The sequence below is a fragment of the Danio aesculapii genome, chromosome 18 (assembly GCF_903798145.1).
Source record: "Danio aesculapii chromosome 18, fDanAes4.1, whole genome shotgun sequence".
Lineage (NCBI taxonomy): Eukaryota > Metazoa > Chordata > Actinopteri > Cypriniformes > Danionidae > Danio > Danio aesculapii.
The window spans coordinates 18025005-18039904 of record NC_079452.1 but is presented as its reverse complement, the minus strand read 5'-3'; the positions used below and the strand labels follow the sequence as shown (position 1 = coordinate 18039904).

General features: G+C 36.3%; 1 protein-coding gene across 1 annotated transcript in view; it reads left to right on the top strand.

Moving 5' to 3' along the window:
- pld3 (phospholipase D family, member 3) overlaps positions 1 to 7987 on the top strand; it is a 28141-nt gene extending 20154 nt beyond the window's left edge. Inside the window, exons 10-12 of the mRNA XM_056478165.1 lie at positions 1581 to 1743; positions 4536 to 4635; positions 4790 to 7987. Of these exons, the coding sequence (XP_056334140.1) occupies positions 1581 to 1743; positions 4536 to 4635; positions 4790 to 4974 (448 nt within the window). The 3' untranslated portion in view covers positions 4975 to 7987. The remainder of the gene's footprint in view (positions 1 to 1580; positions 1744 to 4535; positions 4636 to 4789) is intronic.
- The last annotated feature ends 6913 nt before the right edge of the window (positions 7988 to 14900 follow it).

Here is a 14900-nt window from a genome sequence, read left to right as displayed (position 1 = left end):
GACTCTACTGATCCTTATGGCTGTTTCGCGCTTGCGCTCCAGTCTCCGTGTATCTGTGTTTGCACTGGGTGAAGAGCGGTAAACTGAGTGCAAACAAAAGATACATGGAGACTGGATCGCGAAGCAGCCGTGAAGATCAGTCGAGTCATCCGCGCTCAGCGGCGCTTCAATTTTAACTTAGCGGGAATTAGACTGTTTTAAAACTTCAGTACTGGGACAACACGAGGGTGTGCTACAGAGGACTGCAGTGTTTATCGCTCACCAAGTTACATAGGCTGAAGCAGGGAAGCGTCCCCTCTGTTTACCTGCTGCCATGAACTGAAGCCTAGGAGGACACTTGAGCAGATTACTCTTACAGAGCTTGTGATGTTGTTTGATGCTAAATTGCTTTTAATTGTTTAAATTAAACGTACTGACTGATATTGAAGTGATGTTTACACCATATCTGTATTTTGAAATCTCGGCAACAGCTGGAGGTTTGTAGTCCACAGCATGTCACTGCAATGTTTACAGTGCTGGTCCTATACTTCCGTGTTTCTTCCCACCACAGCCTCGCTTTGGTTCTTTAAAATGGCGGCCGCGTAAAATAAGCGTATAGCATACCCAAACTTAAAGGGATAGTTCACCCAAAAACACAAATGATGATTTTTTTTGAGGAACGTTGACTTCAATAGTACTTTTGGTTTCTACTCTGAAGTCCAAACATTCTTCAAAATATTTTGTTGTTCAACTCAAAGATTTTTAAACCTCTCATTAAGTATGGCTGATGTAAAACTGACGATTCGACACTGTGTCGAGATCCCGAAACGCAGAAGTTTCGAAACACCCAGGTCATGTGACTAAAGCGATTTCAAAGGATCGGAGCATTTCACGAGCGTTTCGAGGCCTGGTGAATCTGTTTGATTCACAGGATTGGAAGTGAAACCTCAAGCGCTCATAGCCTAGTGGACAGTGCGCTAACCAGGGGCGTAGCGACTGGGGGGACGGGGGGGATCCGTCCCTCTCACTTTTAGAGACAGACCCTTTAGAAACAGGTGATTAATAATTATATGAACATATGAGCTCATACAGCCGTCCCCCCCCACTTTTAAAATGTCCGCATCGCCCCTGGCGCTAACATATAGTGCAACTGTGCTTCAGGTGTCCCCAGTTCGAGTCCTGGCACAGAAATTGTTTGGTCTCATTGCTGATTTTTTTTAATGACCAAACCAGCACATTTATTCACAAAGGGTTTGTTGTCAAATGTTAGACCAATGTTACAACAAAACACATTACAAGAACAAGAAAAACACACGTTTTAAATGACTTCAGTTGCTTTAACCTGGATTCAAACCTAACGCCAGTCAGGAACAGTCCACTAAATCACTTGATAATTAGTGTATTTCCTTTATGGTTTCTTTGTTGAAGCCATTTCAGAGCAATAGCTGAAACGACCACTAGGTGACACTGTAGAGATGGGTTTCGAAGCCTCTACATCTGCTTCTACGGTTTCTGTGTTTCACAAAGCCTCTCTCATGGGTAAATTTGAGTACGTTTTCATTTTTGGCTAGACTTACCCTTGTTGTACTTATTTCCATCAGGTACTGGATGGATATTGACACTGAGCTGCGACGTGTTGCTTATGAGCGCAGGGTTCGTGTGCGTCTGCTGATCAGTTGCTGGAACAGCACCAAACCAATCATGTTCCCTTTCCTGCGCTCCCTCGCTTCCTTAAAGGACACAAACGAGCTGGACATTCAAGTGGTGAGTGTCGTCACATTTGTAGTAATGTGTGAAAGGTGTCATGATATATGGCATACACACCACCACACTGAATTTTGGGCTTGATACATTTATCTTATGTCTCTTATGATGAATCTTACACTGATTGAAAGCGCAGTATGTAATTCTCACCACTAGAGGGTGTGTATTCACAACAAACAAATACATAGTATGATGACGCCAGTGTGGAACCATGGGAGTTGTGGTCTTAATTACATCCTATAAGACTCTTATCTGTTTATGGATAAACTAAAGCATCTGAAGATCCTGGAGGGCCACAGCTCTGCACAGTTTAGCTTTAACCCGAATTAAAAACACCTGATATAACTAACTGAGTCCTGTAGGCTTGTGTGAAACCTACAGGTAATGCTGCGGTCACACTCGAGTTTGAGTATGCAAAATTCTGTCGTACGGTGCTGTGAAAAGGGGCGGGATTAAACAAGATAATTAGACATTAAAAAAAGCGAGCGATTGCTCCATATTTGAAATTCCTGTACAGAGAGGTCCTGTTTTGATCCTTGATTGGTCTCATGGAGTCAAGTGATGCGATTTCGCAGGTCAGAGTTCAATAGCTTGAACTTTCCAATGCAGCGATCTGCGAAAATTTGACGCACGAGCTTTGCGTTTCCGGTCTGTCGCATTTGCGTGTGTATGAATGTAAGTCTATGGGGAGAAAAGTCCAGTGTGACCGCAGCTTAAGTGTTGAAGCAGTTTGAAGTAAACTGCGCAGGGCTGCAGCCCTCCAGGAACTGAATTGACACCCCTGAACTAAAGTATTCAACACTTATTTACATGGTAGTAGAAGAAGCAGTGCTGCTTAATCATGCTTGATCCTGTTTTAATGCTGCTCTGTGCAGTCTAATAAAACACACAACATATTAAACATCTTTGGTGTTTCCATGTTTTCTATGAAACCAACTGGGAAATCGAGGGCTTGGGAAATCATTAGCATGAACACACAGCACACTCTAGATAAATCCCAGTCCCAATTTTATTTTTATACCCCTTCCCCTTCCCCTTAGCCCTTACAACCGAGGGTTAAGGGGAAGGGCTTCAAAATTTACCCCAAAGAATTGGGACACCACTACAGCACCTGCACACATCATTATATGTCCTTGCGATCTCTTGCTTCATATGAGATCAGACGATGGCGACTGCTTTAGTTATTCCAGTTGTGTTATTTTTTGGTGTTTATCTTCAGGAAATCACTGAAGGCAACGATATAATGTTATCATAACCCTCTAATGTGGCAATAAGATCATAACTGCACTGTGCATTTACACTGTGGCCATATTCATCTATGTACAGACACCAAAAACAACATTAACATTATAGCAGACACTGTGAAAAGCTGATTGACAGCCATTAGACATTACTGACAGGGTATTCGAGTGTCATCGAGTGTCAGAATGTTGTGGGACTGCTCTACAGGAGTTATGATTAGGGATTATAGATCGCGAAATTTAACAGTTTTTATGTTAGCGTTTTTTTTAAAGCATGATGGTAAAACAAGAACGCGATTCTGAATGTATTAAAACGTATGTTTGTTTGTTGTAAAAATTCGTAATAATGACAAAAAATACTTATTTGTGGATCTCCTTGCTTTTGGGTGCAGCTGTGGCTGGTGTATTCTGGGAAATTTTCTCACCCTTTGGTTTCGAGTGTGGTCCTGAAAAATCTTCGTTTGAAGGGGTGTATACCACTTGCCATTAGCCTTCAAGCTAAAGAGAATAGGGACACCACTACCCCTTCACGGGCACGCGCAAAACGAGGGGTAGGGATAAGGGGAAGTTCTAAGGGGTAGAATTGGGATTGGGCCAAAATCTGATCATTCTTTGAAACATTTGGGTTAATACAAGTACATTAGTCAGCAAAATATCCAGTAGAACACCTTTATAGTGTTTACTTATTTATTTATTTTTATTTTTGATATTTTAATGAAAAAAATCTTACATATTGTGCCTTTAAAAAGATGCATTTCCAAAAAAAGGAATTTCTATTGAAATATTTTTAGCTTAGTCCCTTTATTAATCAGGGGTTGCCACAGCGGAATGAACCGCCAACTTATCCAGCACATGTTTTACGCAGCGGATGCCCTTCCAGCTGCAACCCATCACTGGAAAACATCCATGCACACTCATTCACACACACACACACACACACACACACACACACACACACTACCCTTCACAATTTACCTGTACCGCATGTCTTTGGACTTGTGGGGGAAACCGGAGCACCCGGAGGAAATCCACGCCAACATGGGGACAACATGCAAACTCCACACAGAAACGCCAACTGGCCCAGCCCAAGCTCGAACCAGCGACCTTCTTGCTGTGAGGCGAACGTGCTACCCACTGTGCCACCGTGTAGCCGATAAAACTTTTTTCATTTTTCAATTTAATAAAACTTTAAATGTATTTATTTATAGTTGGTGGTTCATTCCGCTGTGGCGACCCCTGATAAATAAGAGACTGAGCCGAATGAATTCATATATTTATTTATTCTTTGATGCAAAGCTGAATTTTCAGCCTCATTACTCCAGTCTTAAGTGATCCTTCAGAAATAATCCTAGTATGCTGATTTTCTCAAGACGCATTTATTTTTATTCTCAATTTTTAGATGCAGTTATAACAGCTATCATTTTTCTGGAAACAGTTCTGGATTTTTCCAGTTATTTATAATGGAATTATTTTGGTTAACTTTTATAAATGCTTTTCCTCTCACCTTGGATTAATTCTCAGATCCTCTTTTTTTTTTTTCCCTGCACACAGAAAATCTTCACAGTGCCTTCAGACGCTCAGCAGAAAAAAATCCCCTTCGCCAGAGTGAACCATAACAAGTACATGGTCACAGATCAAGTTGCATACATAGGTATACCTCATTTTTACTATGACTTTCTGTCTTTAAATTGTAATCTTTTTAATTGCACTTAAACACACACACACACACACACACACACACACACACACACACACACACAGACAGTTGGTATTGTGGTACTTACTTGCACCTCCATTCTTTGCAGGCACCTCTAACTGGTCCGGGGACTACTTTATGAACACGGCCGGCTCTGCATTAGTGGTGAACCAGACTTTAGCTTCAGCAAGTCCGACAGTGCAGGAGCAGCTGCAGGCCGTTTTCGAGAGAGACTGGGAGTCTTCATACAGCACAGACATCAACCACAGATCCAACCATAAAGACATCTGCTAGACCAGACGCGGCCTGCAGGAGGAGCTGGAGAGACTGAAACAGAGACTGTGTAAACCTTTTGCTCCATTTTTAGGACACTAAATACTTCACATGTTGCCATGAACTACTTTTACGCTCCAAAAAAAGGAGTTTTAATTGCATTAAACATGAGGAGAGAGTTAAAAGGGATAGTTCACCCAAAAACTTAAATTCCGTCATCATTTACTCTTCTGTTGAACACCAAAGAAGACGTTTTGAAAAATGATGAAAACCGGTAACCATTGACTTCCATAGTAGGAAAGACAAATACTATGGAAGTCAATGGTTACAGGTTTTCAGTTTTCTTCAAAATATCTTCTTTTGTATTCAACAGAGTAAAAAAAAACACTCAAGGGTGTGTAAATAGTCAGTAAAGGTTCATTTTCTATCCCTCTGCAGAACTTTTCCTCCCCAATAAGAGTCTCTCACCTCAGACTATAAATACTTTTGCATACATTTTGCACAAAACGTCTTTTTAACTAACATGCAATACCTCTGCCTTCCTGTTGATTATTTTTAACATCTGTTGAACTTAAAGCGTCTCAGGAGGAATCATTTTATTATTGATCTACAACAATGGTCTCAAACTCAATTCCTGGCTCTGCATAGTTTAGCTCCAACCACCTTCAACTCACACCTGCTTAATAGTCCAGAGTAGTCCTGAACACCTTGATTAGTTGGATCAGCTGTGTTTGATTAGGGCTGGAGCAAAACTATGCAGAGCTGCAGCCCTCCAGGAATCAAGTTTGAGACCTATGATCTACAATATTGTTCATAACTTTCTACAGTGATTTATTAATTACCATCTCGTTCAGTTGAAGGCAAAATTATTAGCTCTTCTGTGAATATTATGATACTTAACAGAGCAAGACATTTTCATAGTATTATACTATGACCAGTGGTGTAGTCGGGGCTATACGCATGTATACTCAGTATGCCTACTTTTTTCCACTAGCTGTTTGGGTATTACGACTTCTGAGGATCAATAATTGCATATACCCTCGGTATACTCACTTGTTTTGCTGATTAGACTTGCCGAATTTACGTATATTTGCATCCCTTAACTGTATACCAAATGATTTTTTTAACTCTCATCTTAATTTGTTGCAATTGGTGCGTTTTTGTTTATATTTTGCGCCATTCCCCGCCCCCTGATGACCACAGCAGCTGTGAGAAAATTTCGTGAGTTTTTCAAAGTCAACTGAATGATGTCTCGCTGAAACGTTCAGGTAAAATTATCAAACAGCATTGGCGGGTTGGGTGGGTAATAGTACACCACTTTTTTTTTTTAGGACTACACCACTGACTATGACTATTTCTTCTGGAGAATATTTGATTTCTTTTAGTTTATCTGGAATGTAAGCTGTTTACATTTTTAAAAATATAATTTAAGGTCAATATTAATAGCCCCCTTAAGGTGTTTTTATTTTTAGATTGGTTAGAGCAGTGTTTCTCAACCACGTTCTTGGAGCACCACCAGCTCTGCACATTTCCATGTCTCCTTAACCAAACAGACCAGGGTAGAGTTGCACCAGCTGTTTGTAAGTTCTTTCTTAATCTAGCTCTTTCTTAAACGTGAAGTCCACATTAGGGGCTTAGTAACTACTAGCTAGTTTGTAACTAAATTTGTTCTCACTTCTGTTGCACCACATGTTCTTGAGGCAAACTAGTTAGTAAGTCGTAAGCTCTCCGTAAAGTCATGCGTATAGTCGCATTGAATGATGTAACATCCAATAAAAACATTTAAATTGTTAAACTGCTTTGAAATTCTGCAACTAATGCATCTATATATAACTTTCCTGTGAAAATTTAATTATAAATCACATTTTAAAGCACATTAAAGCAGGGAGAAGAACTCCGTCATGAAGAAATTCTCGTTTTAATTGATGCAATGAACACAAAACACTCCTTGAAACAAAATTCAACTCTTTCATAAACCGAAAAAATGTGAGATTTGGGAGGATATTAAGGCTGTGAGTAGAGGGAGATCATTCTTCATTATGATCGCGAGCTCCTCAGTGTAAACTAGGTGTAGAGTTATGTTTAAACTAAGGTCAGTGGTGCAACACCAAAAAATTTAGTAGTGTGTAAGCTGGAACTTTGTCACAACTAGGCTACGTTTTAACTTGCGCACTGCTAGTGTAACTGGACCCTGATTCAGATCATCAGCTTATTAGCAGAGACTGAAAGACCTGAAATAGGTGAAAGAGACAAAGGAGACATCCAAAATATGCAGTGCTGGTGGTCCTCCAGGAACGTGGTTGAGAAACACTAACCTAGAGAACAAATCACCGTTGGCCAATGGCCTACTTAATTAGTCTAACTTGCCTAGTTAACATAATAACCTAGTTGTCTTTAAATTGCACTGTAAGCTGAATATTAATATCTTGCAAAATAACTAGTGGCACTGTCAATGCGAAGACAGAAATTAGTTATGAAAAATATCATGTTAAAAAATCTTGGGGGTAAAAAAAATTCTGACAAATAATTAAAATAATTTTGTCTTCAGCTGCACATTAGCATAGCCTGTATTTTAAAAATCTTAATAGTATTTGATTGTAAATCATTCATTTTCCTTCAGCTTAGTCCTTTATTTACCAAGGGTCGCCACAGCGGAATGAACCGCCGATTTTAAATCAAACGTGCATTAGATTAATCAAGAATGCCACTAAAATCATTCTGAATGCATTTGATGTTACCACTAAATCACTATTTTTACTGCACGCGTGGGTTGTTTCACGTTAGTTTCAGGACTTACAGGGTGAGAAATTGTGAAGTATGTTTGTTTTTATTATGTCTGTAAAACTGGAAGTGAAAATGACACATCATTCATGTAGAGTCATTAGCAGGTAAGTTCACATTATAAAGAGGAACAGTGAGTGGTTGTGTGAGCTTTTATAATCATAGTTTGGAAAATGCACTCAACTGGATCTGATTTATGCGTTTAGGTTGTAAAATTGGGTCTCGGATAATAAAAGTTACTCTTGAAATCAAAGATCAATTTACTTTCACAGCTGTAATCTAGTTTCGTGTGTATTTTATGCTTAATTTTCTTAGTTGCATTTTAATTGTTTTGTGTATAGTAGTGAATTGATTGCTTCAGAAAGATGTAAGGGGTTATTTTGTGTATGTTGAAAATAATTATGGATGTTTCTGAAGACAGAGATTTGGGAAACTGACTTCATCTGAACAGTGAATTTATAAAAATGCAGGTTAAGACATGTGAACACATTCATGCCATGAAAATGAAGCCATACCATCAAATCTTAAGTAGAGAACAAAATTTAATTCATATTTGAAGTCAATTTGCTAAATTACATTTTTAATATTAAAATTTCCAAACATTGTCGTTTTAATCATAAAACAATCATCATCAATCTTTTGTATACTCTATTAGCTCATCGTAAATCATCATTATCTACTCGATTCAGTTATGTATCTTTTAAAATTGTGCTTTCGTTCAGTCTTTACTTGTCCTTGAAATCTATTCCAAGTATTTAATTATCATATCTATATTTAACATTGGCTTCAGTCCCATAAATGGGCATTTCTCATGCACTGTCCGTGTTCTTCTGCGCGTTATTTTTTCCCACCCGTATTACAACAGGCCACGCCTTTTTGTGCACTATTGGCTAATATGAGTTATGTGTAGTCTGTGATTGGAGAGTTAAAATGTCATTCACATTGGCTAACCAATCATTTGAAAGAGTTGTGAATGAAGGGCGGGCCTTGTCTGAACACTGCTGGAAGAATGCGATTCCTGGCGCAACAAGGAGCTGAAGATGGCGGTGAGTGAGGCTTTTCTCCGTTTACAATTACAAATTATTCTTATAAAGACGTTTTTTTTTCTTTCTTTCTGCATTTGATATGAACACCTACAAGGTCATTCATAACACAATATATATTAATTTGGTCGTATACAGCGTAGAAACGGGAAAGTTTGGATTTTCCCAAAGAAATAACGTTGTTAAAACAATGTAAATTCACTATAAGATGCCTCATATGCTTCTTTTTGAACTGAGTTTTATCGCTCATCTCCTTCAATCTGAAAGCAAGTATGAGCGAGTATTAGTCAGGATTTTCCCAATCTAAAAATGAAATTTGTATGTAAATATTTTAAATATAAATATTTTAAAGTGACTCAATATGTGAGCCTAATAAATAAAACAATTAACTTAAGAGAGAAAGAGAGAAATTTTAATGTTACACCCACACGGAAATGATAGCCTGGATTTTAGCCATCAGACACTTGTTGGTTTTCACTGAACTTGAACGATATATAACGCGTAAATCATTTTGGCCAGGCTATTTTTATTGTCAGTATGAAATTATTAGATATTTTTCTACCTTTATTTCTAATGTTTCGGAGGGAAACGGTTCATTCATGATTAATCCTCTTTTGTCCGACGCATTCACGGCAGAGGGCAGTATGTAATCCATAAATCTGACCCTTAGACCTGCTCCATATAGTTAAAAATAACGCATTGACGCTATTGTTCAAATGTAACCTTTAAATGTAACTATTACGACAAAACGATACGTTACAATTAAAAAAACTCTTAACACTTCGTAACGATGTCACATTAAACAATTTTAGACCCAATTAGACCATTTATTATCAATTTACGTTTTAATAATCATTTGTTGTGCCTTAAAGTACACTTATTTTTTATTAAACACACGAATCATTTAGTAAAATATTTAGTTTACGTGGATTAATATACATTTGTTATCATTATATCAATATAATATCAATATATTAAACAAGTATTGTTAAACTGATAATGAATACATTTTCATGTTATGGAAGATAAAGTTTACTTTATATCAAAATAAATTCTTCAAAGTCTAAATTGTATAGATATGGATTTGGATAGATATGGTGTTGACTTTGATGCTTGTTACTATCGGGTGTTTTATGTAATGCAGCTTTTATATTTATAATTAGCTCTCCTGCAACATGAGAATTTTCCTTTCGAATTAATAAAGTCTTAATAAGACAAATGTTTATATTATGTAAAGATATAATGCTTAATATATTATATTATATTAAAAACATGCATATAAAATACATGTAATATCTATATTTTAGATTTATTGATGTGATCTCTCTCTCATACACACACACACACACACACACACACACACACACACACACACACACACACACACACACACACACACACACACACACGGATTACCAGCAATTCTGAAATTATGTATGAAAGCGTTTACATGTCTAAGATAAGACATCCTTTTTGATGTCCACATTAAAATGTATTACTTTAAGATGTAATTACATGTTAAATACATACTGTACATTTAATGACACCCCTTTTTTTCTTTGTTCTTGGTGATACACAATATTTTCACAACAGTAGATTTACTTAAATGTAGTGATTTAAAATCCCAGTTTGTATGGCAATAATTATATGCGAGCATAAGGCGTAATGTACATTGAATGTTTGTTTTTGTGCTGATGTACGTGGTCAGTCGGGGTGTGTCTTTGACCAGGCACTGCTGTGAACGCTCAGGGTCACTGGCAGGATGTCCTGTGTTTACACACGTTACCCTGCTCTCTTTAAATGGTCTGTATGATCTCTGCTGTGGGTCTGTGAGGGTCTGCACTGCATGACATCATTCATACCTCTGGACCGCCACAGCCTCAAAACAAGCATCAAGCTTCAGTTCCTTCAATGAAGCAACAAGTCACTTGTAAAATACGGTCTCTGGAATATATTCTCGCTCCAGATTCAAGACCTTTGTGGATCTGGATATTTATACCGGAGAACCAGAGTCAAATATCAAATTTCACTGACTAAAAAGCTGAATTTCCATGACCAATAATGAGCAGGAAAAACCGGCTGCCGTTGTGCTTTAAATAACATTAAAATGGTTTTAGCTTGAAAATAATTGTGAAGGACTTTATTAGCCACTTTGAGAACAGCGATGAATAATTAAACTCAGATTTAGTTACTGTTTGCATGGCTGTGAATTGTTTCATCTCCCATATTTGATAGCTCGATAGTTACAAACTTCACATTTAGCTTTTCTGTCCTCTACTTTTCAACACCAAGTCTTTGAACTGGTCATTTTGAAGCCAAAACACCTCAAACTTCTACTACACTGACTTTAAATGTTAACAGATACAGACTGGTGGCTGCATTTGAGCATGTAAGGAATAAAATGGAAATAAATAAATAATATAATAAAATATATTCATTCATTTTTCCTCGACTTAAGGCTGATTTATACTTCTGCGTCAAGCGCACGCGTATGCTACGGCGCAGCCTACGCGTGGATGCATAGCCCCTCGCTGTGGCCGTCGGCGTTGCTGGAGCGCACCTCTCAGAAAATGTAAAGCCTGTGATTGGTCGGCTTGGTAGCGCTGACGAGTGTGGGCGGAGGTAAGAGCCACGCGAGCGTGATGCAGCAGGTGTTTACAAGTGTGGAGCCTCATCAAGGAGCTCCGGACGGAGACTGCTGTTTTGTGTTTACCTTATGATTAAAGTTGTTGCACGTCCGCCGGTTCCCGCCTCAAAATGAGCGAATTTGAGCCACTTGTACATTTAAGGAACCATTCAGAAAAAACAAAGCATCAGTGAAGAAACTCGACACAGATAAACATAGACACCTACTGCCAGCTAGCGTTTCGGAAGTGTATTGCAGAGCAACAGAAACAGCGTGCAGAAGTATAAATGCAAGCCTACGTGCAAGGCTTGCGCCGTAGGTCACACCAATCACTTGACGCAGAAGGCTTTAGTCGAACCAGTGACTTTCTTGCTGTGAGGCCACAGTGCTAAGCTAACCATTAAGCCACGTGCCGCCCCTAATAAAATATATTGTAAATAAAATGAATAAATCTCCCTGAATTTCAATACCTGGAATAGACCTTTTACACTTCTGATATTGTAGAAATTCCATGACCCAATGGGAACGCTGTTATACATTATACTAAAGAACAAACGTTCAGAATAACTACTCTGCATTTATTTGATTAACATTAATACAGTAAATCACATCAGTCTGAACATGGAGTTGGCCAGCAGATGACACTTTGTTCAATAACATTCGTTGTTCAAACTACTTATTTAAAATGAGCTGAAACAACACAATTCTTGACATTTTGTTTTTTTTTGGGACAACTTAAATATTTTATGTTCAATGCACTTAAATTAACTACTATGTTAAACTATGTTAAACTAATATGTCAACTTAATTCCTTCATGTTGTTCCAACACAATTTTTTTTGTACACTAAAAATCAAAATTATTCCAAACTAAATGACCTTCTAGAGCTTCTTAAAACCTTTGGTCTTCAATCATGTCACACCTTCGGTATGTTTGTGTGTTGTTTTGTGTGTGTACGTGCACTTTAATTACCAGCCGGTCGTGTCTGTGGCCTGGTCTGGTGACGAGGGTGCAGACAGTAATGGAGATCAGCTCCTGAACTCAGCAGAGCTCTGCCTCTGCGATGGAGCGTCCCGACAGAACATGCATGCCTGTGGTTGTGTTTTCTGGAGAGACTGGGTGTGTGTGCCACCCAGGGAATGATGGGTGGAGGTGTGATCTGGGTGAACACCCTCAAAATAATGCCACAGGAGATTCCAGTCTAAACTGGCAAAATAAGTGGTGACGACCTCTGTTAAATTGACTACAGGTCAAGAGTTTGGGAGTAATTATCATTTTCAAAAGGTCTTTAAACTGGATTAAAGGAAAAATACTGCAAAAATAGTGAAACTGTGAAATATTACATTTTAAAATGAACTTTTAGTGTCATTACTCCAATCTTCAGTGTCACATGAGCCTTCAGAAATCTCTAATAAGAAAATGGTGCACAAAAATCTGAAAAATTTTGGAAACCTGTAAAGCTTTAAGTATATGTTTAATAATATAACACTACATTTAATGTATACAGATATATATATATATATATATATATATATATATATATATATATATATATATATATATATATATATATATATATATATATATATATATATATAATTATAATATATATAATATAATCTTATATATATCTCTTATTAATAACATGGAAACTGTAAAGCTTCATGTATATGTTTTATATTATAACACTACATTGTGTATATATGTATATATATATATATATATATATATATATATATATATATATATATATATATGTGTGTGTGTGTGTGTCTTATTAATAACATGTTAACTGGAAAGCTTTATGTATATGTTTTATAATATAACACTACATTTAATGTTTGTGTGTATATATATATATATATATATCTTATTAATATCATGAAAACTGTGAAGCTTTATGTATATGTTTTGCAATACAAACACTTATTAAACCAAAAAATATATAATTTATTACTAACATGGACACTGGAAAGCTTTATGCATATGTTTTGCTATATAAAACACTTATTACATTAAAAAGATATATATATATATATATATATATATATATATATATATATATATATATATATATATATATATATATATATATATATATATATATATATATATATATATATATAATTTATTAATAACATGGAAACTGCAAGGCTTTATGTATATTATTGCAATGCTAAACACTTATTAATTTAAAAATATCTTTAATTTATTAATAACATTAACCATTATATTGGAATAAACCAAAACAACTGTTTAAATATATCATAATTATGTTTTATTTAAATGTAACGTTAACAAATGAATGAAACATGTTTTAAATAATTTATAAATGTTGACATTATCTACCTAAAATTATAACTATTTAATTTGTAACCAACCGCTATAGACATGCACACACTTTTTAATGTTTGTGATTTTGTATAAAATTATTAAAAGGATAATGCTCCCGAACACTGGAATAATGATGCTGAATATGCAGCTTTTTTTGTTATATTTTATAATTATAATAAAGTAAATCATATTTGTATAAAGCATCAATCATAATTAATGTTATTTTTTTTTCAAGTATAAATAATAGGGCTGCTCACTGTATCGTTTCAGCATGGATATCACAATGTGTGCATCCGCAATAGTCACATCACAAGACATGCAAAGTTGAGTTTGCAGTGTATTTTTAACATTTAAATATAGAAAACCATAAAGTGTGCACTGTTTAGGTCACTTTTAGCTTTGCTTTATTGCATTCATCTCTGCGTGTAGTTTGTTTATTACATTTTATGCATGATTCACTCCCCTACAGAATCAGCCCAATTAAAATGAACACATTTGATAACACGTAGGGACCAATTCTCACTATTAAGTTGCTTATTAGCAAGCATGTTATTGAGATATTGGCTGTTTATTAGTACTTCTAATCTACATATTCTGCATGGCCTTTTTCTACATCCCTAACCCAATGCCTAAACTAACTTAATATTTATTAATAAGGAGCAAATTAGGAGTTTATTTAAGCAAAGGTTAGTTAATGGTTTGCTAATAGTGAGAATTGAACCTTAAAATAAAGTGTGACTATAAATTCCTTCCAAATAGTGCTATTCAATCATGTGGTGAAATTGTATGAATACAATATATCACAGAAAAATAAAATATCACAATGGCTGATTTATTCAATATCGTGCATATGGAGCTAGTTTAGTATCTAAAGTAATTCACGCAAAAGACACGATGTACACGTGCGTAAAACCAAATTCACGTGCGTAAAACCAAATTCACGTGCGTAAAACCAAATTCACGTGCGTAAAACTAAATTCACGTGCGTATAACCAAATTCACGTGCGTATAACCAAATTCACGTGCGTAAAACCAAATTCATGTGCGTAAAACCAAATTCACGTGCGTAAAACCAAATTCACGTGCGTATAACCAAATTCACATGCGTAAAAACAAATTCACGTGCGTATAACCAAATTCACATGCGTAAAAACAAATTCACGT